Below are 27825 nucleotides of genomic sequence, written 5' to 3'. Positions count from 1 at the left end.
TGTAGGTGATGGTGTTAGCATGGACTTGCTTCTCTTGTCCTTCCAAGTTGTGACACCATGAGTTTGGAAGGTGATGCAGAGCTGGCACAGTGCATTTCTAAGTGATGCCAACACCTGCCACTGTGTGTTAGTGATGGAAGATGTAAATATGTGAGGTGGTGGATGGTATGGCAATTGAACAGGCTGCTTTGTCCTTGACAGTATTGAGTTTGTGTGTGTCATTGGAGTTGCCCTTATCCAGTCAAGTAGGATGTATCCCATCACACACCTGCCTTGTTAAAAGTGGGCAAGCTTTAGGGAGACTGGAGGTTGGCTACTTATCACAGGAACCTAATCTCTGACCTTTTCTTACATTCACAGCATTTATATGACTGTGAATTACAAACTCAGTTTCCAGTGAGTAGTAATACTCAATGTTGATAGCAGGGATTCAGTGCTGATTAAGCCATTGAATGTAAAGGGGAGGTGCTTAGATTCTGTCTTGTGGAAGATGGGAATTGCCTGGAAAATTAGTGGAAGAAATAATCAGAAAATGAAGGAAAAAGATTAAGGAATCTATTACAGCAAAATGCATAATAGCACTTTTTCACACCATTTGTACATTTCAGAAATGTATATAATGAGCTATTAACAAAAATTCAGATTAGCTTTGACAACATTGTGTACATTCGCTTTGAGGAAGGCTACTGAAATGTAATTCCAGTAAGGTACTTACTTTTGAGTCCTGTGTCCAGATCAGACTTATTAGATAATGTTATATCATATAAAACATCTGTTGAGGATTACCTTTCACTTCTTTGGTTTCATTTTGCTGTTGGAAGAAGGATGTCTTTTTTTCATTATTCCATTTTAGCGTGTGATTTTTTTACTGACAGCTATGATGAACAGTATACATCTTCAAGTCAGCATGTCTGTCAGACAACTCAAGCAGCTAAAGTGTAAAACCGTGACAAATTTCATAGCGCACACTGACTGTTCTTAAACAGATAGATTTCTCGCAAGTGTAGTCTGAAACAATTGACATCATTTGGTCGTGCCTTTTCTATTGCTTATGTTCCTCAAGCAAACACAAAAACTTGAATCCAAAAGGTCTTTTTGAAAAAGTACATTTGTACGATAGGTTCCTAATCTGTAGATTTATGTAACTCATCAGATGACCTGTGACAGTTCGGCATATTTTGCTTTAGAAGGAGTAAGCCTTTTTAATCCAATGATTGCACTTTTTATCGGGTTGAGATGAACGTTTTGGCGAAATAATTAAGGGATTTGGTCTGGAAATAAAGGAGAACTAAAGTAAGCTCTGTGATTAAGGTCATTTGAAAAGGTGTGTGAAGTTAAATGCAGCTATCTAAAGGGTCCCACTTTCATCATCTCAATAACAAGGTGTTTTTTTTTGAAAAAGAATTAGTTAAGAAGGCTGAAGGCAAAGTATTCAAGATCAAGTATGCTACTGGCCAATCTAAGGAAGCTTTTCTTCCACGTTTCCAAGTAGAATTCCTGAGTGTATCCGAAGTTCCAAAGGATTTGCTCTCATTTTGCAAGTCGCAGAATGGGAACTTGCTCCAACATGCTAAGTTGGAATGTGAGATTTAGACACCGGAATGCAAGGTTTAGATCAAGAACAGAACTACTGTCAGTTACTGTGAGGATAATCAAGACTGAAGCCTCACCTCTTCCTTGATCATAGGTTTGGAGCAGGAGTTTTTGTTGATGAACTGCAAGGGTGCCATCGTGTCTGTCATGTCTAATTTCTTTTTCTGCTGAATTATGATATGCTGAAAGGTTTCTGGTGCTGATGTTAAAAGCAGGATTTTCAATGCCTTCTGCTGCAGATCTGTTGTCTTTTACTGCATCCGTCAAAAAAAAACAAGGAGGTCAGGGTAGCACATTATGAGAAAGTACATTACAATGACAACCAGGAAAAATTTCTCCCCGTAATTCCTTTTACATTCCCTTATCAAATATGCAGACAAACACATCATCCTCAAATGTCACCAAAACACAATTAGGTTAAAATTAAATCTGAAGCTTAAAAAAATAAATGATTAAAATAATTACAAATTGCGCCCTGACATGCAAAAGCAAAATTTAGCCTACAGCCATTTGTCTGTAATTAGTTAATTAATCCTTACACAAATTATGAGCAATAACTCATCAAGCAAGGCTCACCCATCAGAAATTCAGCCGACTTTGATTTCTTCTGCTTAGTTTGCTTCTGAGCCTTCTGCTGGAACTTCTTGAGGGAAATTGTTAAATGAATAAATTAGCTCCAGAATGAAGATCATCATTTATGATCCACAACTAACGTCTTATTTTAAACACAGGACAACAAGGAAATGTCATTTAATTTACATCTCTGCTGAAGGGTCAAACATTAATTGAACAACAGAAGTGGAAAATTTATTTCAAAAATAGCCCCCAAAATAAAGTCCTTAATAATGAATACATAATGAAGGTCATTGGGCTTCTTCAATCTGTTTTATATTTTGTTTGTACGAATATATAAAGGCTTAACATTTAAAGTGTTCCAAATTTGTTAAGGTTTTTAAATTGTGTGTTCCAACTGAGTTCCTTGAAGGTTTCCGGTCATTTTTTTTTTGCATCTATTTCTTGGTGCCCGCAATTTGTAATTAATGAACCTTTAATCTGGTCATTGATCATTAAAGGCCATTTTCCATTATAATACTTCTGAATGCCTACTCAATATTCTACTTTCCCTTCAGCAGACTCTGCAGAATTATTTGTGCGGCTGTTCCTTTCAGGCATGCATTGGAACTCAAATCACAAAAATATTTCTGCCTCAGTGTTATTTTTCATTTCCAAAGCATCACAATGCTTCCAACCAATCGATGGTATCAGTTCCTAAACTCAGAATACACATTCAACGCACAGCTTATTGCCTGAAACTCAGACTGTGAACCATAAAAAGCACCACTTCTGTACCAACTCTCACTAGCGAGTGTTGAATACTGCGATGCTATTGCTTAAGGTCTTTTAATAAGTTCTCCGTGTGGGGTTTTTTTATTTTGCTCTTTTTTTTGTGGGGTGGAAACAATCTATAAAGCACTACTTAGAGACGTTTTCTGAAAACGCAATAAGTGGCACACAGATGGGTCAAGATTACAATCTTTTTATTCCCTTCAATGGCTGCAACAGATTAGTACTGTCCTAATGTGGTTACCTGCAAAAAGAATTTTAATATGTACTCTCCTGTCATTATACCATATAAGATTTATCATTATAATTTCTGAAATAGCCAACTACAAATGTTCCTTGTGCTGAATAATACAACACACAAAATAAAAGCCAGTCAGAAGGTTTTTCATTTGATCATGCTTTGTCAGGTTGACTTTCCAAATGCATGAACCCCAATAAGCATACTTCTTCATCCAGTTTCCTTTTTATTGTCTTCAGACTACTGTCTCACGCAGTCGAGAACAGACATGGGAATCATCAGCTTTTATCTCCACTCCATTACTGCCAGCCCCGCCAATTCTTAAAATATGCTTTCAGTCAGATGTATGTCGAACAGGGCAATTCTTTAATCTTACATAAAGTGAACAAGCATGAAAGCTGACAAGCAAAAAATCAAAACAGAAATGCACATAACTTCTGAGAGAAAAAGATGGGTTCAGTTTTTAGGCATCATTCTCATACTTGAGCAAATTCCTGTTCCACACACTTTCAGAATGCTTTGTTCTTCATCAGGGCATATTTATCAACATGTATCCAACTGTTCTCTGTGCCACTCTGTGCAGTGCTTATACAGTGGCTCACTGATTAAGGCAAAATAAGCCTCTCAGTAACAATACCTAATGGTATGATCATGGTTTATTTATCTGCTTAAAACTGTGCAGCTCATAAGGAAGACCAAATGCTTAGCAAATACTCAATGGAAATGAGTGCTTTACTGAAAAGATTCTGTTGCAATATGCAAATCATAGAAAACACTTTACTCAACTCTCATGATGTTCGATAGCAACCATCACGGGATTCTAGGAAAGAGTTAATTCATTACTTAAAGCATGTGAATATATTTTGAGGTGATATATAATTTATTCTTACGTATATAAACAGAAATTACCTACTTGCTCTGATTGAACATTTGTTTTTATTATTATTTAGAGATGCACTGGTACTGAAAATATCTTGATCATTAAAAATAAACATACATCACAAACCTCATCTACTTAAATAGAGATTTGAAATGTTAAACTTTAAGCACCTATTGGCTGCTAATTTAGATACACATGCAGTAATCTCCGCTTTCTTCTGTCAGCAAGGATTTCATTGAGATAGCATTTAATAAACTGAAAAAAGGGAATAAATAGAACCTAACAAACTTGCACCAAAGGAACCATTAAAACAAATGTGTTAAATAGGAAACTAGTGATAAAATTCCAACAACCACCACATAGGGAGAAATATTGGTTTTGAAGTTCAATGGCCTTAATGGCAGAACCTCCTTTATGCACAAATGTTGCATCTTGCACTAATTTTAGTATGGTGTGGCATACCTTCTGACTATTTAGAAATAAAATACATGAGAGGGAAATGCTTGCATTGTAACAAAAATTCATTTATAACCAGTGACAAGTAAAATCTACTAAGTTTTTAAAAGAATGTGATTGTTGTCAAAAGGAATTTGGACACAACAATGGCATGTTCAGTTCTGGTTCCACTCAAAGCCATAGCTGAGGGCTTTGGGAAAGCTGCTGCAAGGCTGGTGGGCACAGACCAGCAAGGCAAGGAATTTTGCATACTGTACGGATCATCGCTCAGTTCAGGGCAGTCACATTGAATCTGCAATCAAACCAATTGTGCTTCATGAAACCGTCAGCCCTAATTTATGTCTAACTGCTTTCTTCTGTCTTGCTGTAAACAAGCTCCGCTCTGAGCTGTCCGCACTGCCCTTATCTGTTTACAAAGATCACACGGACAGACCCTATCAACAGCTCAGCAGCACAACGTAAAGTTACTGTTTCCCAACAGCAGTCTATGTGCAAATTGTAAGTCAAAGAGAGGAATAACTTTGCAGTGGCATAAAAATTAATTCATTTGAGCCATCCATATCTTGGTTTCCTACCCAGGCTGGCAGGCCTTACTTCAATAACACTGAATCAAATTAAGTTGCTTTAACTGTTTCCGCAAACAGAATTCCTGCACTAACAGGCAAAATATGTCAATCTGGATCCAGGTCAGTCAGTGAGACAGAAACCAAGACATCTTTCTTTGTGAACAGAGTTTATTAACTGCTCAGTCCTATAGCTCCTTCCGCACAACAGTGTCATCTGTTTCCTCTACATCTACACAGTCAATTAATAAATTAACACCAATCACATGCTTTCTAACTTGCTACATTAACAAAGCAATGTGAATGATTTCCATTACTGCTCTTGAGATTTAGTTGGGGAGTTTACAGGTCAAAGGTGGTTACAGCTAAAGTTTTCATCTGTCTTGATTTTGAAGCATGCCTTTAAATGGCTTCTGGAGGTTTCTCAGGTAACACGGTGGTCTGGTTTCTGCAATGACTCTTCCTGACCCCACAGAGAATTTGGTTCTTACAGCCACTCCCTTCAATCCTCATCCTCCCCTAGAATGCTTTACCTGCCTTTTAAGCATTAACTTCTGTCTCAGCGCATTAGAGAATTGCCATGTTCTTCTCCAAATCAGAGAAGTGTTTCTCAACTACCAGCCAATCAAATTTAAATTTCATCTGACTGCAAAAATGGTACAGTCATCTTACATGTCGCAAGCACTTATAGCAGATTCTGCACCAATGCCACGACCAGCACCCCTCCCCATTCCACTGAATACCATTTAGAATTGGCCCTATCTCACTAAAAATGAGTCAGAATGTCATTAAATTCTTAATGAGTCTTATCTGACAAAATGCGAATCTTAGTTTATTGCAAACAAGTCTTTTAAATCTAACATTTACCACACCAATTGTCCCGTCTCATCAATTTTGAGCCTTTTCCCACTTAACGTAAAGCCTACCTCAACAAATCTCAGGCCCATTCCACCAAATTTGACGCTTACTGCACAAACTGAGAGGTCTACCTCACTGAGTGTGCAGAACAAAAGAAAAAAAGATGGGAAGACAACTAACAGAAGGAATTTACTGATTTTCCATCAGGATAGAGATATGCTCTTGTCATGTTTTGGTTTCTAATTGAAATTGGGTGGCATGGCAGCATAGTGGATGGTATTACTGCCTCATGGACCCCAGGACCATCAATTTCAGCCTCAGGCAACTGTCTGTGTGGAGTTTGCATGTTCTCCCTGCATCTGTGTGAGTGCTCCAGTTTGCTCCTACAATCGAAAGGCATGCAGGTCAGATGGATTGGCCATGCTAAATTGTCAATAGTATCCAGGGATGTGCAGACCAGTGGATATGATGTATGTGGGATTTCAGGGTTAGGGTGTCTGGGTGGTTTGATGCAGGCTTGATGAGCTGAATGGCTTTTTTTCACACTGTAGGGATTCTCTGTAATCTGCTAAGGTAGTCACAGAAAATAATCACAGGTACTGGTGGAGAAATTCAGCAGCATCTGTCGACAGAGAGCAGAGTTAATGTTTCAGGTTAGGCAAGCTTTCTTCAGAACAGAAAACAAGTAATTAGCTGATCTTGTGATATTTTATGTGGTGCTTGAGCAATACTATTTGCATCACCATTAGTCATTTTTCCTTGCACTTTGATGCACAACAGTAACATAATACAGTGATAACATAGTTAATGTGTAAGGTATGCTGTTTAATACACCTGCTGTCCTCAGCAACAGCAGTCCTTGGGCCAATTCCAACAGTCCCTTCAGTTTGTCTATAACAAATAAGGCCAGGTTAGGTATCAGGGTTCTCTGTTGGGATTAAATCTACTTTCTTTTCAGGGTACAGGTTGAGTGTGAATCCGATGCCAAGACAACTAAGGAATCAGCAACATCTTTAGTGACAATTGCCAGAGACATGTATTTTTTCCTTGACAACTCACAACTAATACCATTTCATTCTTAACTAAAACTTTACAAAGCAGCCAAATGCAAAATGCCAGCTTGAATTTAGGTGGTACACTTCACTTTCATCATGGCATTGTGCTTAAGAGTCAAACATTGTGCATGCTATATACAGAAGTGCAGGCAACACTGAGTGTTTCATAAGATTGACTGGAATGTAAAGTAAGTGACAGTCAAAGGGGTATAGTGGCTCAGTGGTTAGCACTGCTGCCTCACAGCACCAGGGACCTGGGTTTGATCCCACTTTCAGGTGACTGTCTGCATGGAGTTTGCACATTCTCCCTATGTCTGTGGAGGTTTCCCCTGGACGCTCTGGTTTCCTCCCGTAATCCAAAAATGTGCAGATTGGGTGGATTAGCCATGGGAAATGCAGGCTTACAGAAATAGGTTGGGTCTCTTTGGATGGTCAGTGTAGATTTGATGGGCTGAGTGACCTACTTCCATACTGCAGGGATTCAGTGACTTTATAACAGTGTTTATTGGCTAAAAGCCTAGGAAAGAGAGTGATGTGTCACAATGGTTAGTGCAGCAGTGCAAAAATCACTGCTCACAAGCTGTATGTTTAACTTCACTTGATCACAAAATATCAATCAAGCCCTGAAATTCAAAGCACAACCCGTGTGGTAAAAGAACATCGAGAGTCCTGGGCCAGGAAGTTGAAAAGGCTTGCTTTACGACATGCATTAATATAGCACATTACAAACATAATATCTTCCCTATCTATGAATGTATTGCAATCCTTCACTGACACAAACCTCCATGCAAAGTTTATACATTGTGGACTGTCAAAATCTTATTATTAATTTATGATCAAAATCAAAATGACATTTATATCTCAGCACTTGCCAGTATTGGAATTAATGCTTCAAACCAGTTCTTTTATGGGCAATTCAAATTGCCTATTTTTATACTTTAATTGCAGAACACATGTTATGCAAGCTTTAAGCTCATTGGTGCACAAACAGTAATGTTACTGTGATAATAAAATGTGAGGCTGGATGAACACAGCAGGCCAAGCAGCATCTCAGGAGCACAAAAGCTGACGTTTCGGGCCTAGACCCTTCATCAGACCCTTCTCTGATGAAGGGTCTAGGCCCGAAACGTCAGCTTTTGTGCTCCTGAGATGCTGCTTGGCCTGCTGTGTTCATCCAGCCTCACATTTTATTATCTTGGAATCTCCAGCATCTGCAGTTCCCATTATCAGTAATGTTACTGTGACTGTGAGCCTTCCCTTACCACTCCACTAAGCCTAAAGAATCAAATTCTGGTATTGGTGGTGTTGTGTTTAGAGACTGCAAACAAAATTTAAAGGATGCAGCTACGTAAGGTTTGGTGGCTATGTAGCTGTTGGGAATATGTATAGCCTTTCCAATAGTTGAGGATGGGGACCAAGTGATATAAAAAGTGATATAAAAGAAACAAGTGAAAGAAACCTTGAGGTAAAGGTAGGAAATATAGTGGATGAACAAGGAGCTAAATTTCCCAGCTCTCTGTCTCCTATGCATGGGTAGATCAATGGACTTGGCGCTCTGAGGAGTAAATACAATGAGGACTGGCACACGGCGAAATGATGATGCATCGTAACGAGAAGTTATGCAGGATTGAGTGGGGCTGTGGCAGTGTGTTGGAGGGGGGAGGTGTTGGGCTCTATAGTGTGTACAACACCATAAGGATTTGGTAACATAGAAAATAAGAGCAGGAGTAGGCTATTTGGCCCTTCTAGACTGTTCCACCATTCAATATGGTCATGGCTACACATCCAATTCAGTATCCTGTTCTTGCTTTCATCCCATACCCTTTATTCCTTAGAACTGTATTTAAATCTTCCTTGAAATAATTCAATGTTTTGCCCTCAACTGCCTTCCGCGGCAAAGGATTCCATAACTTTACCACTCTCTGGGTGAAGAAATTCCTTCTCATCTCAGTCCCAAATGGCCTAGCCTGCATCCTAAAACTGTGACCCCTGGTTCTGGGCTCCTTGATCAGGTTTCTTATATTTGCCTAATCCTGTTAGAGTTTTATAGGTTTCTAAGAGATCCACTCTCACACTTCTAAACTCCAGTCGCGATACCCCTAACCCATCCAATCTCTTCATATGTCAATCCTGTGTCCCAGGAATCAGTCTGGTATACCTTCATCACAGTTCCTCTATAACCAGAACATCCTTCCTCAGCTATGGAGACTGAAACTGCACACAGTACTCCAGGTATGCTCTAAAGCCCCAAATAACTGCAGCAAGCTATCCCAGCAAATCTACTCAATCCTCCCGCTATGAAGGACAACGTACTGTTTGCCTCCTTCACAGTCTGCTGTACCTGCATGCTTACCTTCATAAATGCATGTGTCAGAAGTTGAATGCTGTTCTAACAACTCAATGATGGAACAATTATCATTGATGTTCCTCAATTCAGGCATCGCAGTCACTGGTTTGAATAATATTAGTTGTTCCATCATTGAGCTGATGTCTGAATTGAGGTGCATCAAAGGGATGGAAAATGTATAATGTGTAGCAGAGCTGCTCCAGCCACTCCATCCTTTCTAATTCTAGAACCCATCACATTTGACTTTTGGACTGTTGTGCATGTCAGAATACTAGAGCCCAATTTCTACCAGCAATCCAAGCAGGGTAATCCTATGATTGCTTTGGTAACTCTCAGCCAGGTCAACTGCAAACATGCAGCCTTCAGGATTTGAGAGTTGCTTCCAAGACATAGCAGATGTGTGGCCTCAGTCAGAAATCAGACATGCGGGAAGGAACCAGGGACACACGCAGGAAACATGAGGAGCAAGCAGCACCAGGCTGAAGAAGCAGGAGTCCTGAATAGTGAACGACAACATAATAGGTGTAGGAGCCATGAAGAGAACAGTCCTAAACCTCTGACATTGTGGTAGACACAGCGAGAGGAACTGGAGCAGACAGACCAATAGAGACCAAGGAGGAATTTCTGAACAGCCATGAAAGCCTACTACCCCACTCCATTCCCTCAAATTTGAGAAATCCTAACATGGTCTGGATCCCAGCTCACTCACTTAAGAGGAATTAGCAATACTGATCCCACAAAGTCTTCCGGTTCTCCAGCTGGTTTCTTTGCTGTGTTTTAAATCCAGTTTTCACCCCGAACCCACTTTACAAAGATTAAGAATAGGGATTAAAACAGAAAGGTTCGGGATCACAAACCATCTCCTATGCTAAACACAAGGCATCCCTGCTTCCACTGTTTAATAACTAAGTCTACAACACAGCTGACCTGAGACCAAGAACTGATCTCTCTAGAATGTTGATCTGGTGGTCATCCATTGTAAGTGGTTCATTCCTTAAAGAAAAAATTTTACATGAGTATACTTACAGATTTGATACGAGTGGGAAAAAATCACCATGACTGAACTTTTGTGCATATCGTGTATTTTAATCCTGCATTATATGCAGATCCAATGCACATACAAAAGGAAAAGGTAAAATTATAAATACACCTCATAAAGCATTTTTTGATGCTAGGTTATTTGGTCCAGGAAACATTAGTTTTGTAGAATTTGCTGTAAGTAAATGTACAGTGACTAGGGCTCGTCAAAAACTGGCTATCGAGAGATCCAGTTTTACTGATTCACAGGTGTTTTATATTCAGCTAGCCGCATAAGACGTTGCATTGCTTGGAACCAACAACATTACGGTGAATTAATCACGCAAGGCCAGACCGCAACAGTGAATATCCATCATGAAGAGGAGAGCTTATCAATATTCTAAAAGGGTATCTATTTCACTCCTCATCTTACCTGCAGTGTTGTTCGAGCGAGCTCTTCTGCCTGCATATCCTGAGTCCCTGCTGCCTGGGTGTTTTTTTCCAGGACCAGCTCATTCCATTTCACTTCCCTTTCAGATCACAAGCTCCAAGGTAGAAATATGGAGTTATAAAACGGTGTCACACACCTTACAGGCAGGCACCCTCGCTATCTAAGGTCGCCCTGTCCACTCGCTCACAATTTTCACTTAGGGATCATGCCAATTTATGATCTTCAACATCGAGTAACTAGTGGGAAATTTTTGTGAAGAACTGCTGGAACTCCTATCACTGACAACTCGGAAACAGTGTTCACGAAGTCAGCTCCCATTCTAGCCACGACAGTACACATAGTCTCTCCACCTTTTTATAGCATCATTATGCATGCCAAAGCATCAGTTGTTGCATTGCTCCCACTTCCTCTACCATAACCCTCAGTACTATTCCAATTCTCCCTAATCACATCCTGTTCCCCTTCCCACCTCTCTTATTCCGCCACTCTCACTTTTCCCATTCACCACCCTGGTCTCCCCATTTCATTTCCTACTCTCCCTATTTTGCCCTCCCTTCCCCAATCTCTCCAGTCGGGAAACAGGCCATTCGGCCCATCGAGTCCATACCAATCCTCCAAACAGCATTGCACCCCCCCGCCCCTACTCTATCACTCTGTGACTAACCGACCTACCCTGCACATCCCTGGACACTTTGAGCAACTTAGTGAGATCAATCTACCTAAACTGCACATCTTCGGAATGTGGGAGGAAACCGGATCACTTGGAGGAAACGCACACAGACACAGGGAGAATGAAAACTCCACACCGACAGTCGCCCGAAGTTGGCATCAAACCCAAATCCCTGGCACCATAAAGCAGCAGCACTAACCACTGAGTCAAGGTGCCCTTTTCCAGTCAATCTTATGAAATACTCAGTGTTGTCTGCCACTGAGTATGGGACTGCCTATACTAGGAGACTCCTTTGGTCACCGGTGTAACAACAATAAATGCATCGTGCGGAATGGAAGGATGAGCAGAAAAATCAGCATTTGTAGCATTCTTGAAATTAAAGACTTCTACAGAAAGAAAGAGTGACTGGTGTTGTCAGTGATCCAGCTTCTACTTGGCTGAATGAAGAGGAAAAAATGATGTGAGAGCATTCTGCTTTGCCAGATGGCACCTTTGTTTATTCAAGGGTCAGGAGCTACGGCTTCATGCTGTATTGTTGCTATTTGTAATTCAGAGAGGGCAAAGAGGCAGCTAGGCCTCAAACCTACCTCAGCTGGAAAATGGCTAGATGCTGGAACTATTGGTGTTATTCTGAACCACATGTCAGCCATCTATTCAAGTGAACTAGCTCTTCTCAAACTACCCCCTTAAGCACAATATCCTGATCCCAAACGCTCCACAGTGGTACAATACATCCATCGTGATATCAAGCATATTTGAAATACTTAACTTTAAGCTGCTAATCTGAGGTAAAAGCTAAAGAATACTATGAAATTAAAATAGATAAACACAGTACAACCCGTAAAGCTCCTAAAGCTGCCAACAAACCATCACAGATTTGGAGTTTTCGAAACACAGTCAGAATGAACAAACATAGGAAGACTGAAATGAACAAATCCCTTTACACCTTTTCAACGTATCCTGAATATAGACAGTATTGTGTTCCTACACACTTTGAAATGCATTTTCTCTCCATATTAATGAGCAACTAAGTTATTTAAATCGCAAAGAGGTTAAGGCCACCATTAAAACAACAGAGAGGAATTTGATACAACTGTATTCAGATTTCAAAGGCTGGAATTGCAAATGGTCCTCTCTACATCACAGTATCAATGGTCAATTCATTGTTTCCAGCTTTAATAACAAATATCAACACTGCACAGGAAAGGGCCACTCTGCCAGCATCACCGATCATTGTACCTACCTGCTCATACATCATTTCTTCTTCCATCTGGAAATCAGTTGTCTCATACACTGTATCTGTTTACTCTACAGATCGCAGAAATCCTACCTATAAATCAGAAAGAAGTAAAGTCACATTTACAACAATTTTCACCTAGTTTTGATAAACTCTTTTCAGGAAGTTTCATTTTTTCCTACTTAGAGTCATTAATTATCTCATTAATCATAAAATCATGCAGTACAGAAGATGCCTTTCAGCCCATTAAATCTGCACCAACAGAAAATTACTCTGAATCTAATCTTGTTCCACTTTCCAGCATTAGGCCCATAGCCTTGACTGTTATGACATTTTGAGTGCTCATCCAAGTAATTTTTAAGGTTTGTGAAGATTCCTCCTCCCAGGCAACGCATTCCAGAATTTGTCTGAGGGAAAAAATATTTTCCTCAGATCCCTTCTAAGCCTCCTATTCTCGCCTTGAAATTAAGCCCCTTGTTACTAAGCCTTTAACTAAGGGGAACAGCTGCTACCTATCCACCCTTCCCCTATCCCTCATAATCTTATTCAGCTCAGTCAGGTCCCCCTAACCTTCTCGGTTCCGAAGAAAACAGCCCAAGCTTATCCAGCCTCTCTTCATAGCTAAACTGCACAATCCCAGACAACGTCCTAATGAATCTCCTCCACACCCTCTCCAGTCCAATCCCATCCTTCCTATAGTCTGGTGATCAGAATTGCACTCAGTACTCCAGCTGTGGCCAAACTAAAATCTTGTACCACTCCAACATAGTCTTCCTACTCTTATAATCTATGCATGATAGATAAAGGCGTGTCCCATATGCCTTCTTAACTACCCTATTAACCTGTCCTGTCACTCAGGGAATTGTCACTCCAAGATCTTTCTGCTTCTCTGAGCTCCCTAGTGTCCTATCGTTTGTTGAGTTCTCCCTCATCTTGTTAGTTCCTCTGCCACTGATCTACCAATCTGACCAATCCATCTATATCCTCCTGTAGCCGCACAGTCTTCATGTCATCAGCAAAGTTATTTATTATCTGCCTCTCATTCTCTTCTATAGCATTTCTAGATCTTCACAACCACCAAAGGACCCAGCACTGATCCCTGTGTTTTGCCTCTGGATACTGGCCTCCAGTCACAGGACAGCTTTCAACCACCACCCGCTGACTCCTAACATTGAGCCAATCTGTATCTAACTTGCCAAAGCCTAGATCCATTTGCTTTTAACTTCTTTCTCAGTCTCCTATGTGGGATCTCGTCAAAGGTTTTGCTGAAAACCGTGCAAATTTCATTAACTACATTTACACACCTGGTCACGTCCTCCAAAAATTCAGTTTTGTTAGGCATGCCATCCCTCTGACAAAGCCATGCTGACTATCCCTGACCAAACCTGCCTCTTCAATTGGAAATTAATTCTCTCCTTCAGAATTTTCTCACCATTCTGTAATTCCCTTGTTTATCCTGACCACCCTTGCTGAAAAGTGGAGCCACATTAGCTGTGCTCCAGAGATAATGGGAACTGCAGATGCTGGAGAATCCAAGATAACAAACTGTGAAGCTGGATGAACACAGCAGGCCAAGCAGCATCTCAGGAGCACAAAAGCTGACGTTTCGGGCCTAGACTCTGATGAAGGGTCTAGGCCCGAAATGTCAGCTTTTGTCATCCTGAGATGCTGCTTGGCCTGCTGTGTTCATCCAGCTTCACACTTTGTTATCTTAGCTGTGCTGCAGTTCTCTGGCTCCTCCTCCTTGTGACTAGTGAAGAGTTAAGACTTTGTCAAAGCCCCAATAATTTCCTCCCTCATTTCCCACAGCAACCTGGGGCATAAGTCACACAGACTGAGGGATTTGCCTATTTTTAAGTCCACCAAAAACCTTCAAAAGTCCCTCACTCACTATGTCAAATAGCTCAAGAGCCTCACATTCCCTCTTCCCAAATTACGTACCTGCATCCTCCTCCTCCAAAGTGATGGACATGAGGTACTCATTTAACACCCTATCAATATCCTCCAGCTCCACACCCTATTGGGCCCTACTCTTTCCCTGCTTACCCTTCAGAGTCTTCTCATGTCCCTTTTTTGCTCTCCTCATAGCTTCCCTAAGATCTCCCCTGCACCTTCCATACTGTGCCAGGGCCTCCACTGATTTGCTCCCTTTGTATCTGTTAACAGCATTTCCTTTCCTTCATATTCCATCCAGGATTCTCTGGGCTTGTTGCTCATAGAATTCGTACCAAAGGAAACATGCTGGCCTTTACTTATGCCAATTCCATTTTTGTTCTGTCATAGATTTACCCAGAAGTAATTGTGCTTGGACCAGATCTTGCCTTATTTTAATAAAATCTGCCTTCTCTCAATCCAAATCATTTTTTTTTCAAACAATCTTTATCCTTTTCTGTGCCAAATTTGAAACGTATGGTTTGTGGTCACTGACACTAAAATGCTCTCCCACAGCTACCTCAAATACCTCATACCAGCTTTGTTCCTCAGAATTTGTCCTGTAATGCACCACTCCTTATTGGACCACCTACATGATGATATAAAAAGCTCTCCTGAATATATTATAAGAAACTTATCCCCTCTAAACTATTTACACAATGACTGTCCTCATTAATGTTGGGCAAGTTGAGATCCCCTAATATAATTGCCTCTTATTCTTTGTACACACCTTGGTGAATTATCTATATATCTGCTCCTCTAATGCCTACTGATTGTTTGGGGATTTACAACACACTCTCAGCAATATGACTTCCCCTTTTTCATTCCTAAGCTACACCTACAAAGCCTTATTTGAAAACCCTGAGCTTCCTTTTGAAAATTGAGCATTTTCTCATTTGTGTGATGTGGGGATTGTTGGCAAAACCAGAATTTGTTGCCCATCCCTATTGCCTCCAAAACAAATTGACTCAACTACATCAGAGGGTCTGGAGTCTCATGCAGGCCAATTCAAGCCAGGATGATAGATTTCCTTCTCTAAAGGAAATTAATGAAGCAGATGGGTGTTTACAGCAATCTATCATTGATAGGTTTTTGTTTAATTAATTTAAATTCCACCAACTGTCATTTGAACACGTGTCAATGGAGCATGAGCATGGTCTTTTAGATTATTAACAAACTAACATTAGTATAGTTGTCAGTTTATGATGCTGGAGCAAATGACTGCATATGCTGGAATGTGTACTGAAAACAACAAATGCTGGAGATCAAAGCGAGTCAGACAGCATCTATGGGGACAGAGCAAGCTAACATTTTGAGTTCCAGATAACTCTTCATCAGAGTTGAAGTGATGTGTGGAGGGGACAGTATTTCTGTTATATTTTGGAAGTGGGGGGGGGTGGATGCAGGGCACTGGTGGAGAAAAGATGTTGGTCATTCAGATTAAGTGATCAGAATGTGAGAATGACAGAACAATGGTGTGTCTCCTGCCAGACTTGAGAGGGCAGACACTGGAATGGGGAGAGGTAAGAAAACACATGCTACCAAGCTAAAAGAAAGGGAAGAACTAGTTCACAATTTGAAGGTGTTGAACTCATTATAAAGTCCAGAAGGCTGCAAAGTGCCAAGTCTGAAGATGAAATATTGTTCCTCCAGTTTGTGCTGTGATTCACTGGAACACAGTAGCATGATGAGGACAGATGTGTAGGCATGCGAGCGGATGCTTTGTTAAAATGACCAGCTACAGTGAGGTTGCGATTTTTGCTTGTGCACAGACTGGAGGTGTTCCGCAAAGCGGTCACCCAGTCTGCATTTAGTTTCTACAATGTAGAGTAGGTCACACAGCTAATACAACACACAAGGTCGGAGGAGGTACACCTGCTTTACCTGGAAAGCCTGTTTAGGCCCTTTGATAGTGAGCAGGGAGGAGGCGAAGGGATAAGTTTGGACCACCAAACACATCTTCCTCTCACTCTTCCTGTTTGCATTTCACAGGGATCATTCTCTCCGGGACAGCCTAGTCCATTCCACAACCACCAATATCACTCAACCATCTCCATGACACCTTCCCATATAGCCACAGAAGGTGCAACAGAACACCAGGGCTTTGAAGAGGGGTCACTAGACCTGAAATGTTAACTCTGGCTTCAGTCCACAGATGCTGCCAGGCTGCTGAGATTTTCCAGCGATTTCCATTTTTGTTTCTAAATTCCAGCAACCGCAGTTCTTTTTTTTTTTGTTACAGGTGCAAGTCTATTTTTTAAACTGAAAACAAAAAATGCTAGACATCACAGTGGGTCAGGCAGCATTCATGGAGAAAGAGCAAGCCAGCGTTTCCTGACTGCCATCAGGAATCCATGTACCTAAACTGAGTAATGTTATAGTCAATGCCACACCAAAAACAGAGCTTGCATAGAAACTCATTATGAAACAGTGATCTAACTACCTAGACTGTCTGCAGGAGTATGCAATGGAGTCCTGGATTTTGCTCTTCATTCTGAAAACAGGGAGCCAGTTCAGCTCCTTGATAAAGAAGGCTAAAAAGTTGAGTAGGATAAAGATTCAGGTTCATTATTCTGTTACTGCATCACTAATGAGGCCAGCATATACTGCCCATCAGTAATATAAATGTCACAGACAATGACTGTGAGGTCTCTACCTACATGTGGGGCAGTGCTGAGGAGAGAGAGGGCACTTAGCAGCTCAAGGCTGAATTTCTTCCAGATTCACGCAAGTGGATTTGATGTTCCTTGCATTTACCTACTCCCCCATACTTAACCACTGATTCCATACGAGGTGCCAAGGCACCCATCTACGCAAAAGATGAAATGGCATTTCTTTCCTCCTAGGGAGCTCCTGTACCTAGTAGAAGTGCAAGGAGAGTTGACAGCTTGCTATGCATAATAACATAAGGCACCGTTTCCAACTTTGCAGACATTATCAAACGCCTGTTTTTAGCACAGCACCAGCTTTGTCCCTGGCAATAACTCAGCCGTCGGGAAAAGGCACCCAAGAGAAGCTGCAAAAAGAAACGAGGAATCGAGAACACTTTATATTATTATTAATACCTTCTAGGATTCCTTAAAGAGCTTATGTTGCATTTTCTTTCCAACAAAGCTATAACCAGCAGCCCTGACTTTGGCAACAGTGTCAGAAGATAAATGAGGCAATGCTTCTACCTTTGTGGGGTCAAGACCTAACCTAAAGAAATGCATCTCCTTCCTATCTCTGGGAATGACTGCTGGCTGCTGCTCTTTTATTTCTGGCTACAGGCAGGCTGAGTAAGTACGTCCACAGGTACAAAATGAAAATTATGGTCTTCTCCTTGCCAAGGTTTCCAAACCATCAGGGAATATTCAGCTGCCAAAAATGAAGACAATCTATAAACCTACAAGTTATTTTGGTACAATCTTATATAAAGCCTCCACGACTTAAATCAGAAACGGAGAAATCCATACAACAATGACGATACTCAGATAGCACCGTCAGCACAACACAGCACTCAAGGTTTTTCAAATAAGTGGTTTGAAGTGGGGAGGCAATGGCTGGAGTATAAATCCAAAGACCCAGGTAATGTTCTGGGGACCTGTGTTTGAATCCTGCCACAGCAAATGGTGGAATTTGAATTCAGTAAATATCTGGGCCAAGAGTCTAATGATGACCATGGATCCATTGAGGATTGTTGGAAAAATCCATCTAGTTTGCTGATGTCCTTTAATGAAGGAAACTGTCATCCTCTCATAGTCTGGCCTACATGTGACTCCAGACCCATAACAACACAGTTGACTCATAACTGCCCTCTAGGCAATTAGAGATGCCAGCAATAAATGCTGGCCTCGCCAGCGATGCCCTCATTCCCCTGAATGAATAAAGGAAAAAGAAACAAAATAAAGCACTGAACCTCGAGGAGGAGTGTAAGAGCAGATAAGCAAAGGCATGGCAAAACAGATAGGTTTTAAGGAGCCCTTTAAGGAATAGAGCAACGAAGGGAGACAGAAAAGTTTGGGGAAGGAATTCCAAGGCTTAGGACTAGGCAACTACAGCCAATGGTGAAGTGACTATCAGCAATGGTCAGGAGGCCAGCACCACAGGGGCACAGATATCTCGAAGGGTTGTGAGACTGGGGGAAGTGACAGAAGTGGGAAGGAGGACAGCGATGCAATTTTAAAACCGAGATATTGCTTGACTGGCCTGCTGACTCCATGCTTTCTGTTTTGACAACAATGTGAGCAATGGAGAGTTGGTGTGAGCAAGTACACATCTCCAGCAGTCCCTGAGGAAACCATGTAAGATTCATTGCACTGCAGCAGTTTCTGTGCCATGGGGGCCATTATGTTTCATATGCATCTCTGCTCTCCTATTACTCCCAAAGTGGCCAACATGAGTCTCCTACCTGGGGCCTGAGCTGGTGCCTGGTCTCTGCAGTCCCACAAAAGCTCACAATTGGGCCATTTCTTCCTCAGCCAGCTGTGGAGTTGTTACCTTGTGCACCTTGTTACCTTATGCACCTGCTCATCTGTACCAACATTTCAATGCCTAAGATTCCCCGCACCCACGCCCCAGCCAACTACCTCCACATTCCACTTCTGCCCCTGACATGTCAGTATCTGAGCCAGTGGGGGCTATAAGAGGCAACTGATGCTCCCACAGCGGTCTCTATACTCTCACCCTCGGAGGTTGAGAGTAGCTCTTCCAAAGGAGCTGAGTATTAGATTAGATTAGACAGATTAGATTACCTACAGTGTGGAAACAGGCCCATCGGCCCAACAAGTCCACACTGCCCCTTGAAACATCCCACCCAGACCCAACCCCCTATAACCAAACACACCCGAACACTACGGGCAATTTAGCATGGCCAATCCACCTAGCCTGCACATCTTTGGACTGTGGGAGGAAACTGGAGCACCCGGAGGAAACCCACGCAGACACGGGGAGAATGTGCAAACTCCCCACAGACAGTCACACGAGGCTGGAATCGAACACTGGTCCCTGGTGCTGTGAGGCTGCAGTGCTAACCACTGAGCCACCGTGCCGCCCCAGAGAAAAATATTTCTCACCAGAGGTCTTGGGTAAGTTAGTGGAACCTGTAAAACAAGACCGGGGGGGGGGGGGGGGGTGGTGGTGCGTGGTGGGGGGAAGAGAGAGAGAGAGAAAGATGGCATCACGGCACAGCGGTTGGAAGTGGTGTACGATGATTGAGAGTGGGGCTAATGTGACAGTTGCTGTGAAGTGTGGTACATACTCATTTGGCTGGGCATGAATGTTTCTGCATCGCCACAGAACAGTCCCAGTCTTCTCCCGTGACAGCTAGGATTCTCTCTCCACTGGAGGTGAGGACGACGGATGTTGGACACCACCTTACCTGGGGGTCTTTCTGTCCTGTTATAAATGAGGACTAGTACTGATTCAGGTGCTCAATAGGCTTTTAAAGATTACGTGGGTGCAAAGAATACTAGTGTTTCACCAAATATCTGCTGAGTGGGAATGGTACAATGGCGCAGACATTGGGCGGCATGGTAGCTCAGTGATTAGCACTGCTGCCTCACTGCGCCAGGGGCCCAGGTTCAATTCCAGCCTCGGGGGGACTGTCTGTGTGGAGTTTACACATTCTCCCCGTGTCTGCGTGGCTTTCCTCTGGGTGCTCCGGTTTCTTCTCACAGTCCAAGGATGTGCAGGCTAGATGGATTGGCTATGTTAAATTGCCCATAATGCTCTGGGATGTTTAGGTTAGGTTAAGTGGGTTAGACATGGGAAATTAGGGGCAAGGGAATGAACCTGGATGGGATGCTGTTTGGAGGGGCGGTATGGACTTGTTGGGCCGAATGGCCTGTTTCCATACTATAGGGATTCTAAGAGACAACATAGATGTAGGATAGGCAATTAATGAGGCAATTTTGGTAAGATAGGGCCTAAGCCTCAACAACAAAGAAACTCTCCAAAACACGTGTGTCACTTGGACTCAGGTGGAAAAAAAATCAGCCGAGTTTCTGTCTGCCTCACACAGAATCTCCTCTGCCCTTGTATACATATCTCGTTTCTCCAGGGCTCCTCACTCATTCAACATGCTGCCTCCAAGTGCAAGAAACAGTCAGGCATTTAATTCCACAACACCAGCAGCCCCAGATTTGTGCAAAACCAGCCCAATTTAAATCAATTCTGTAACACAAACATCAGAGTATAACAATTAAAATTGCAATTCACTGGCAGACACTGAATAATGAGGTGTTAATTGTTCATCTAAATGAGTCAGTTCAAAAGATTAGCATTTATAAAGGTGTAAAAGAGCCATCATTTTCTGCTTTTCAAGTATGCATTATGGATTAAAAAGCTACAGTGAAATTAGATGTCATACTTTCACAGAGCAGACTTGCCATAAAAATTCTAAAGGAGTTTTTTTTTCAAATGTAAATGAGTATATGTGCAAAAGTGAAGAAAGCTGCAATAACCATGGGGCTAGAACACAGGGAAATGTTGGGCATCTTCCTGGCATTTAGGTAAAAGGTCGAAAACAAGTAATCTTGACTCCCTTTCTCTCACGACACAGGCTGCCTGACTTGCTGAGTATTTCCAGCATTTCTATTTTCATGCTTTATCGACGTGCTCCTGCTGATTTACACCACTGTGGAGCACACTAATCCACTTAATCATTGTGTGAAGAACAAGCAATACAATTTACAAAATGATAATATATGTGTTTTTTCCTGTATTTAGTGCCTGCGGATAATGAAGTGAAAGTCAAGCGCAGGTAATAAATCTGACATCATCACACTGATTAGATATTTTTAATAGGGCAGAAAGTCTATTTTTTAAATTAAGTATTCAATTATCATTATCCTAGAACTTACAAAATTATTCCCAGCCAAATAGTTCTTGTGCTATTCATGAAAATGCCTTTCACACACCCATTAAGTTCTTGAGGTAAAAATTACTTCTCGTTGTTCATCATAGTTGGGAACTGAATCCTACTCAAGATCTGGGATCACAGTTTAGATGAAATAATCTCTTCATATCTATTTTAACAATATCATAGATCTTTTCAGTTTTGTCATTTTCCAATAAAAGCCAAGCTAAATTCTTTGACCATCCTTTCCTTGTCACTGGGCAAAAATCTTGGGACTCAGTGCTGAACAGCTGGTGGGAGGACCATCATCACACAGCAGCATTTCAAAAGAGATCATCAAGGGTAACTTCAGGTGAACAATAACCGGTCCAGCCTGTGAATTTTTTTGAAACTAAAGACTGTCGACCTAAAACACTTCGAGTTCTGTACAGATTATGCTTCTAATTCCAATCAATTCCCACACATGGATGCCCTTGTGAGTTCAACAATGTATCAGAGTCAAAAACAGAAATTGCTGGAAAATCTCAGCAAGGCTGGCAGCATCTATGCAGAGAAATCAGAGTTAACATTTTGGTTCCAGTCACTCTCCCTCAGAACTGATTGTAGCTCAGAAAATGTTGGTTTTTATGCAAAAGATAGGGTGGGGGGTTAGTGGGGAAAAACTAAATGAAAGTCGGCATGGATTAGTCAAGGGCAGGTCGTGTCTCACAAACTTCATTGAGTTTTTTGAGAAGGTGACCAAGCATGTGGATGAGGGTAGGGCAGTTGACATGGTGTACATGGACTTCAGTAAAGCCTTTGATAAGGTTCCACATGGTAGGCTATTGGAGAAAATACAGAGGCACGGGATTGAAGGAGATTTAGCAGTTTGGATTAGAAACTGACTTTCTGTAAGAAGGCAACATGTGGTGGTTGATGAAAAATATTCAGCCTGGAGTCAGGTCACTAGTGGTGTGCCTCAAGGATCTGTTTTGGGACCACTGCTGTTCATCATTTTCATAAATGACTTGGACACAGGCATTGGTGGATGAGTTAGTAAGTTTGCAGATAACACTAAAGTCAGTGGAGTGGTGGACAGTGTGGAAGAATGTTGCAGGTTGCAGAGAGACTTGGATAAACTGCAGAATTGGGCTAAAAGGTGGCAAATGGAGTTCAATGCAGATAAATGTGAGGTCATTCACTTTGGGAAGAATAATAGGAAAGCAGAATACTGGGTCAATGGAAAGATTCTTGGTAGTGTGGACGTGCAGCGGGATCTTGTTGTCCATGTACATAGATCCCTGAAAGTTGCCACCCAGGTTGATAGTGCTGTTAAAAAGGCTTACAGTGTTTTAGGTTTAATTGGTAGAGGGATTGAGATCCGGAGCCGTGAGGTCACGCTGCAACTGTACAAAACGCTAGTATTGGAATTTGGAATATTGCGTGCAGTTCTGGTCGCTCCATTACAGGAAGAATGTGGAAGCATTGGAAAAGGTGCAGAGGAGATTTACCAGGATGTTGCCTGGTCTGGAGCACAGGCCCTATGAAGAAAGGCTGAGGGACTGGACTCTGTTCCCACTGGAGAGAAGAAGGCTAAGAGGGGATTTAATACAGACATACAAGATGATCAGAGGATTAGATAGGGTGGACAGTGAGAGTCTTTTTCCAAGGATGATGACTTCAGCTTGTACAAGGGTGCATCGCTACAAATTGAGGGGTGATAGATTTAAGATAGATGTCAGAGGCAGGTTCTTTACTCAGCGAGTGGTAAGGGCGTGGAACGCCCTGCCTGCCAATGTAGTTAACTCCGCCACATTAGGGGCATTTAAACAGTCCTTGGATAAGCATGTGGATGATGATGGGATAGTGTAGGGGGAGGGGCTTAGATTAGTTCACAGGTCAGCACAACATCGAGGGCCAAAGGGCCTGTTCTGCGCTGTATTGTTCTATGTTCTATGTTCTAAATGATAGGTGGAAACAGAGCCCAATGAGGCAGAAGAACAGTTGTACAAAGGAGGGGATAACGATCAGGCTCAGAGAATGGATAATTATTAATAGGGACTCTTATGGCTAACAATGGGTTGTGTGAAACCGCAGACCGTGTGATGGCAAGGCCTGGTGTGCGGGGGTTGTGGTAAGGACATGGGAGAAGCTCAAGCTGTAAAGTTGTTGAACTCGATATTGAGTCCAGAAGGCTGTAGAGCTCCCAAGTGGAAAATGAGGTGCTGTTCTTCCAGCTTGCGCTGAGCTTCATTGGACCACTGCAGCAAGCCTAAGTCAGAGATGTTGGCCAGGAAATAAGGTGGTGTGTTGAGGTGGCAGACAACCTGGAAGCTGAGGATTTTTACTGCAGACAGAAAGTAGGTGTTCTGGGAAGCAATCACCCAGGGTGTTGGGTGACTGGAACTCAAGAGTGACATAGGATGCATCAGCAAAGTTCTGGATGTGTTAGAGTTTAAGCAAGGTGGAGAGAATTGGAGCAATGAAATATCAAGATGGAAAAATTAAGAACATAGATGTCAACAGGGGTGGGGAAGGGGCAGGGACTATAGAGATGGGTGCTATTTTCAGAGTTGGACGTAAGCAAGTCTGTAATGATCCAGGCTTGACAGCTAAACCTAAATACAAAATTGGCTATGCTACTAAGGTTACTCACCATTCAGTTAAGGTTGAGTGAACATCCAGGAAAGAAGGGGATATGTGGAATCAGGGCTAAAATGCTGAATTTCCAATACAGTTGGAGCAGGTGATTTTTTCAGAAGTCACATGACACCAGGTTTTACTCCACTCGGGTTTACGTAAAATCACAAGCTTTTTGAGCACTGCTGAAGTCAGGTGAAGAGTTGCATCAAAGTTGAGAAACGAGTTCCAACATACTGAAAATGTTTCATAAGTCAGGAGTATCAAGAGCAGCTTACGTACAGAGTGAAACAGTTAAATATTCATGGACAAAGGACCTGGATTGGGAGTGGACAGAGGTAATATCCTAATTCCTAAAGGAACTGGTGGCGAAGTGAACCTGCGAATGGCTGCATTAACAGCTAAAAGTTTTCACCCTACTGCCTGTCATTTTTTTGGTTAGTTAGTTAGTTCAGTTGATTAAATGGTTAGTCTGCAATGCAATGTAACACCAAGGTTCAATTCCCACAGCAGCTAAGATTTTTTATGACGGTCCCTTGATCTTCTGGACCTTAGCCCTCACCTGAGGCATGGTGACCTTCTGGTTAAACTCGTTACAAACTGTCTGTCTCTAAAAACAGAGCAGCCGTATGGTGCTCTGGGATTTTGGCTGCCACTACTTTATTTCAATCCATTTAATTTAATTGATAGAAAAGTAGAGGTTCCAATTCTACAATTTCCCAAGCAGTACCTAGGGTACTGTTTTCTCTTTCTCTGTCCAGCATTGTGAGTCCTTCTGAGGTTGTTAGTGTGGCACGGTGACTCAGTGGTCAGCACTACTGCCTCACAGCACCAGAGACCCAGGTTCAATTCCACCCTAAGGCGACTGTGTGAAGTTTTCACAATCTCCCCATGTTGCTGATTTCCCCCCACAGTCCAAAGGTGTGCAGGGTAGATAGATGGGCTGTGCTAAATTGCCCATAGTGCCCAGTGATGTATGGGTTAGCTACGGGAAATGAAAGGTTACAAAGTTATGGTAGGTGGATAGGTCTGGGTGTGATGCTGTTTGGAGGGTCATTGTAGACTCAATGGGTTGAATGACCTGCTACCACACTATAGGGAATTATGGCATTATTAATCTGAAAGTCTAACATTTTAACCTAATATTACTCAAACAAAGCAGGTCCGCATCAAGCTCTTTCCTATGTATTTGCTTACTGCATCAACTGTTTTCTATTTTATTTCAATTCTTTAGCACCAGTTTCCTTATTGTGTCCTACATGAGCAGCGAGGAGGCAATACAGTATTCTCAAATCCCAGTAACAGCACCAAACAGGTTTTCTACAGACCAGATGATCAAATTACTCACAACTACCATGTTGCCTTTGTTTCTGAAGTTTTCACTTTTCTATCCAAGGGTCACAGGTTTCAGCAACCATCACAGGTATCAAACACTGATAATCAATTGGCCAAAACCAGGATTGTGTCCTAGGAGCTCTTTATTCCTCTTTACCACTCTACCCTCTCTCCACTTCACTATTCTACTTTGTCCATTTGATGCAAAAAAATAGTTTTTACGCAATGTCTATCACGGCCTCAGGAAGATCTAAATCACTTCACAGCCAACAAAGTACTTTTTGAATTGTAAGCTCTGTTGGAAGGCAGGAAAAATCCAAACTCCCACAAACAGCTATATGATAAGGAACTACTCGTCTCTTTCTTTCAGTTGAAAGATCACTGGTGGCCAGAGCATTGAAGATTGTTCTTTTGCTCTTCTTCTGACGTGGCACATGACCTTTTGCATCTACCAGTGTTGGCTTTGGTTTAACAAATCCTTGGAAGATGTTATTTTCGGACTGTCACCCTGGATTTTGTGATTGCTTTTGGAATAAGATTTGAACCCACAACCTTCTGACTCAAGAGTGAGTGTGAAGTGAGTCATAAGTTTCTAAAATCAACCTTTCCTTTTTCTTATACTTCAAGATTGTACCTGGCTAGTCCTTGAATCTAGCATCAAAAAACAAACATCAGTCACTTCATCACATGCATACTTTGAAATATTATAATGATTCACAATAGTTCACATGCCATCACTAGTGTACCCTCTGATCCGATCATTTCTATAATCACTATAAGACTGTGGATCCTTTCTTTCCTTGGCCTCACTTGCCCTGTTTACTAATTTCCTTCAACTAAATATTACTTTACAATGTGCTGCACCTTAATATTCCAGTTTAACATGTCCTTTTAAATCTTTTGGCTTTGATTTTAGTTCTTTTGGGTTTTTTTTTAAATTCAGTGCCATTTTATACATCTTTCTCACTGAAATTTGCTTAAAATTGTCAAATTAATTTACACACCATCTTAAACTTCTCTTACGAAAAATAACATTCTAACATTTGTAAAATGCTTCACAGTGGCACTATTAAACAAAATTTCACATCAAGCTGCAAGAGGTTGTCCAACAGCTGATTAGCACTGCTACCATTCAGCACCAGGGATCTGGATTTGATCCCACTCACAGGTGACTACCTGTGTAGAGGCTGTACATTGTGTCTGCCTAGGTTTTGTCGGGATTTTCTGGTTTCCTCCCACAGTCCAAAGGTTAAGTGGATTGGCCATACTAACTTGCCTACAGTGCCTAGGGATGTGAAGGCAAGATGGGCTAACCATGGGAAATGCAGGGTTACAGGGATGGGGGAGTGTGTCCGCATGGGATGTTCTTCAGAAGAATTGATAGGGGCTCAATGGGGTGAAAGACCTGCTTTCATACTCTAAAGGTTCTATGAAAAGCTTGGTCAAAGAAGAAGGCTTTAAGGAGGGATCAGTAGGCAGGTGGAGAAGCTGTGCAGAGAGAATTCCAGAGTTGGGATCTCAGTAGCTGAAGGCACAGCCATCAATGGTTAACACTGGGGGTCCTGAAGTAGGCCAGAATTTCCCATGCCTCTGCCGCTGACAAAGCAAACAGCTCTTGGAATGTTTGTTAGAGATAATGGGAACTGCAGATGCTGGAGAATTCCAAGATAATAAAATGTGAGGCTGGATGAACACAGCAGGCCAAGCAGCATCTCAGGAGCACAAAAGCTGACGTTTCGGGCCTAGACCCTTCATCAGAGAGGGTGGAATGTTTGTTATTGCGTTGCAAAAATATAACCCACCTGCAGGGCTAATTTTGCCACGTTGTATTTTTGTGAAGAATTAATTATACATGCTTGTTAATTTTGCTTGTTAATAACAACCGTGCTTGGTTTACAGCAGTGCTCACTTTTACAGCATAAATTAAACAACGCTTATCTTGAATATGACAGTCACAAGTTCATCTGTTCTGAGACTGAACTGAGCCGTGTTTTGCACAAACACTGAGAAAAAGTATTATTTTCTTGCAATATGACTGGGAAATGCATACAATAATTGCTTAAAAACGTAAATTGATTAATAACTACTAAAATTATTGTCTAAGCCTATGAGGTTCGACTTTTTCAACGGTACATGTCCGCACAGTACAAAGAATTAAAAATGCAAACAGCTTAGCATTTCATGAGTAAAGCACTTGACTGTCTTGCTCTCTCACTCATAGTTTTAAAGATTTAACCAAACACTATCTAAAGTGAAAGCAACAATATATACATTTGCAAGAACTATTAAAATGCAATCTAAATATACAATGCACACAAATTACTCAATTAAATTAGAATGGCGAAGGACGAGGCATAAAAAAAATTCTCCCTTCGTCAACCTACATCAGCGC

General features: G+C 41.7%; 1 protein-coding gene across 1 annotated transcript in view; it reads right to left on the bottom strand.

Annotated features, from left to right (window-relative positions):
• Positions 1 to 27825, bottom strand: part of ofcc1 (orofacial cleft 1 candidate 1) — a 319195-nt gene that overhangs the window by 268101 nt on the left and 23269 nt on the right. The window contains exons 2-4 of the mRNA XM_059646341.1: positions 12716 to 12802; positions 2170 to 2236; positions 1671 to 1847 (exon numbers count right to left, since the gene is read on the bottom strand). Coding sequence (XP_059502324.1) covers positions 1671 to 1847; positions 2170 to 2236; positions 12716 to 12742 — 271 coding nt within the window. The 5' untranslated portion in view covers positions 12743 to 12802. The remainder of the gene's footprint in view (positions 1 to 1670; positions 1848 to 2169; positions 2237 to 12715; positions 12803 to 27825) is intronic.

This window comes from Stegostoma tigrinum, chromosome 5 (assembly GCF_030684315.1).
Source record: "Stegostoma tigrinum isolate sSteTig4 chromosome 5, sSteTig4.hap1, whole genome shotgun sequence".
Lineage (NCBI taxonomy): Eukaryota > Metazoa > Chordata > Chondrichthyes > Orectolobiformes > Stegostomatidae > Stegostoma > Stegostoma tigrinum.
The sequence above is the reverse complement of the archived record's forward strand: the minus strand, read 5'-3'. Positions and strand labels throughout refer to the sequence as shown.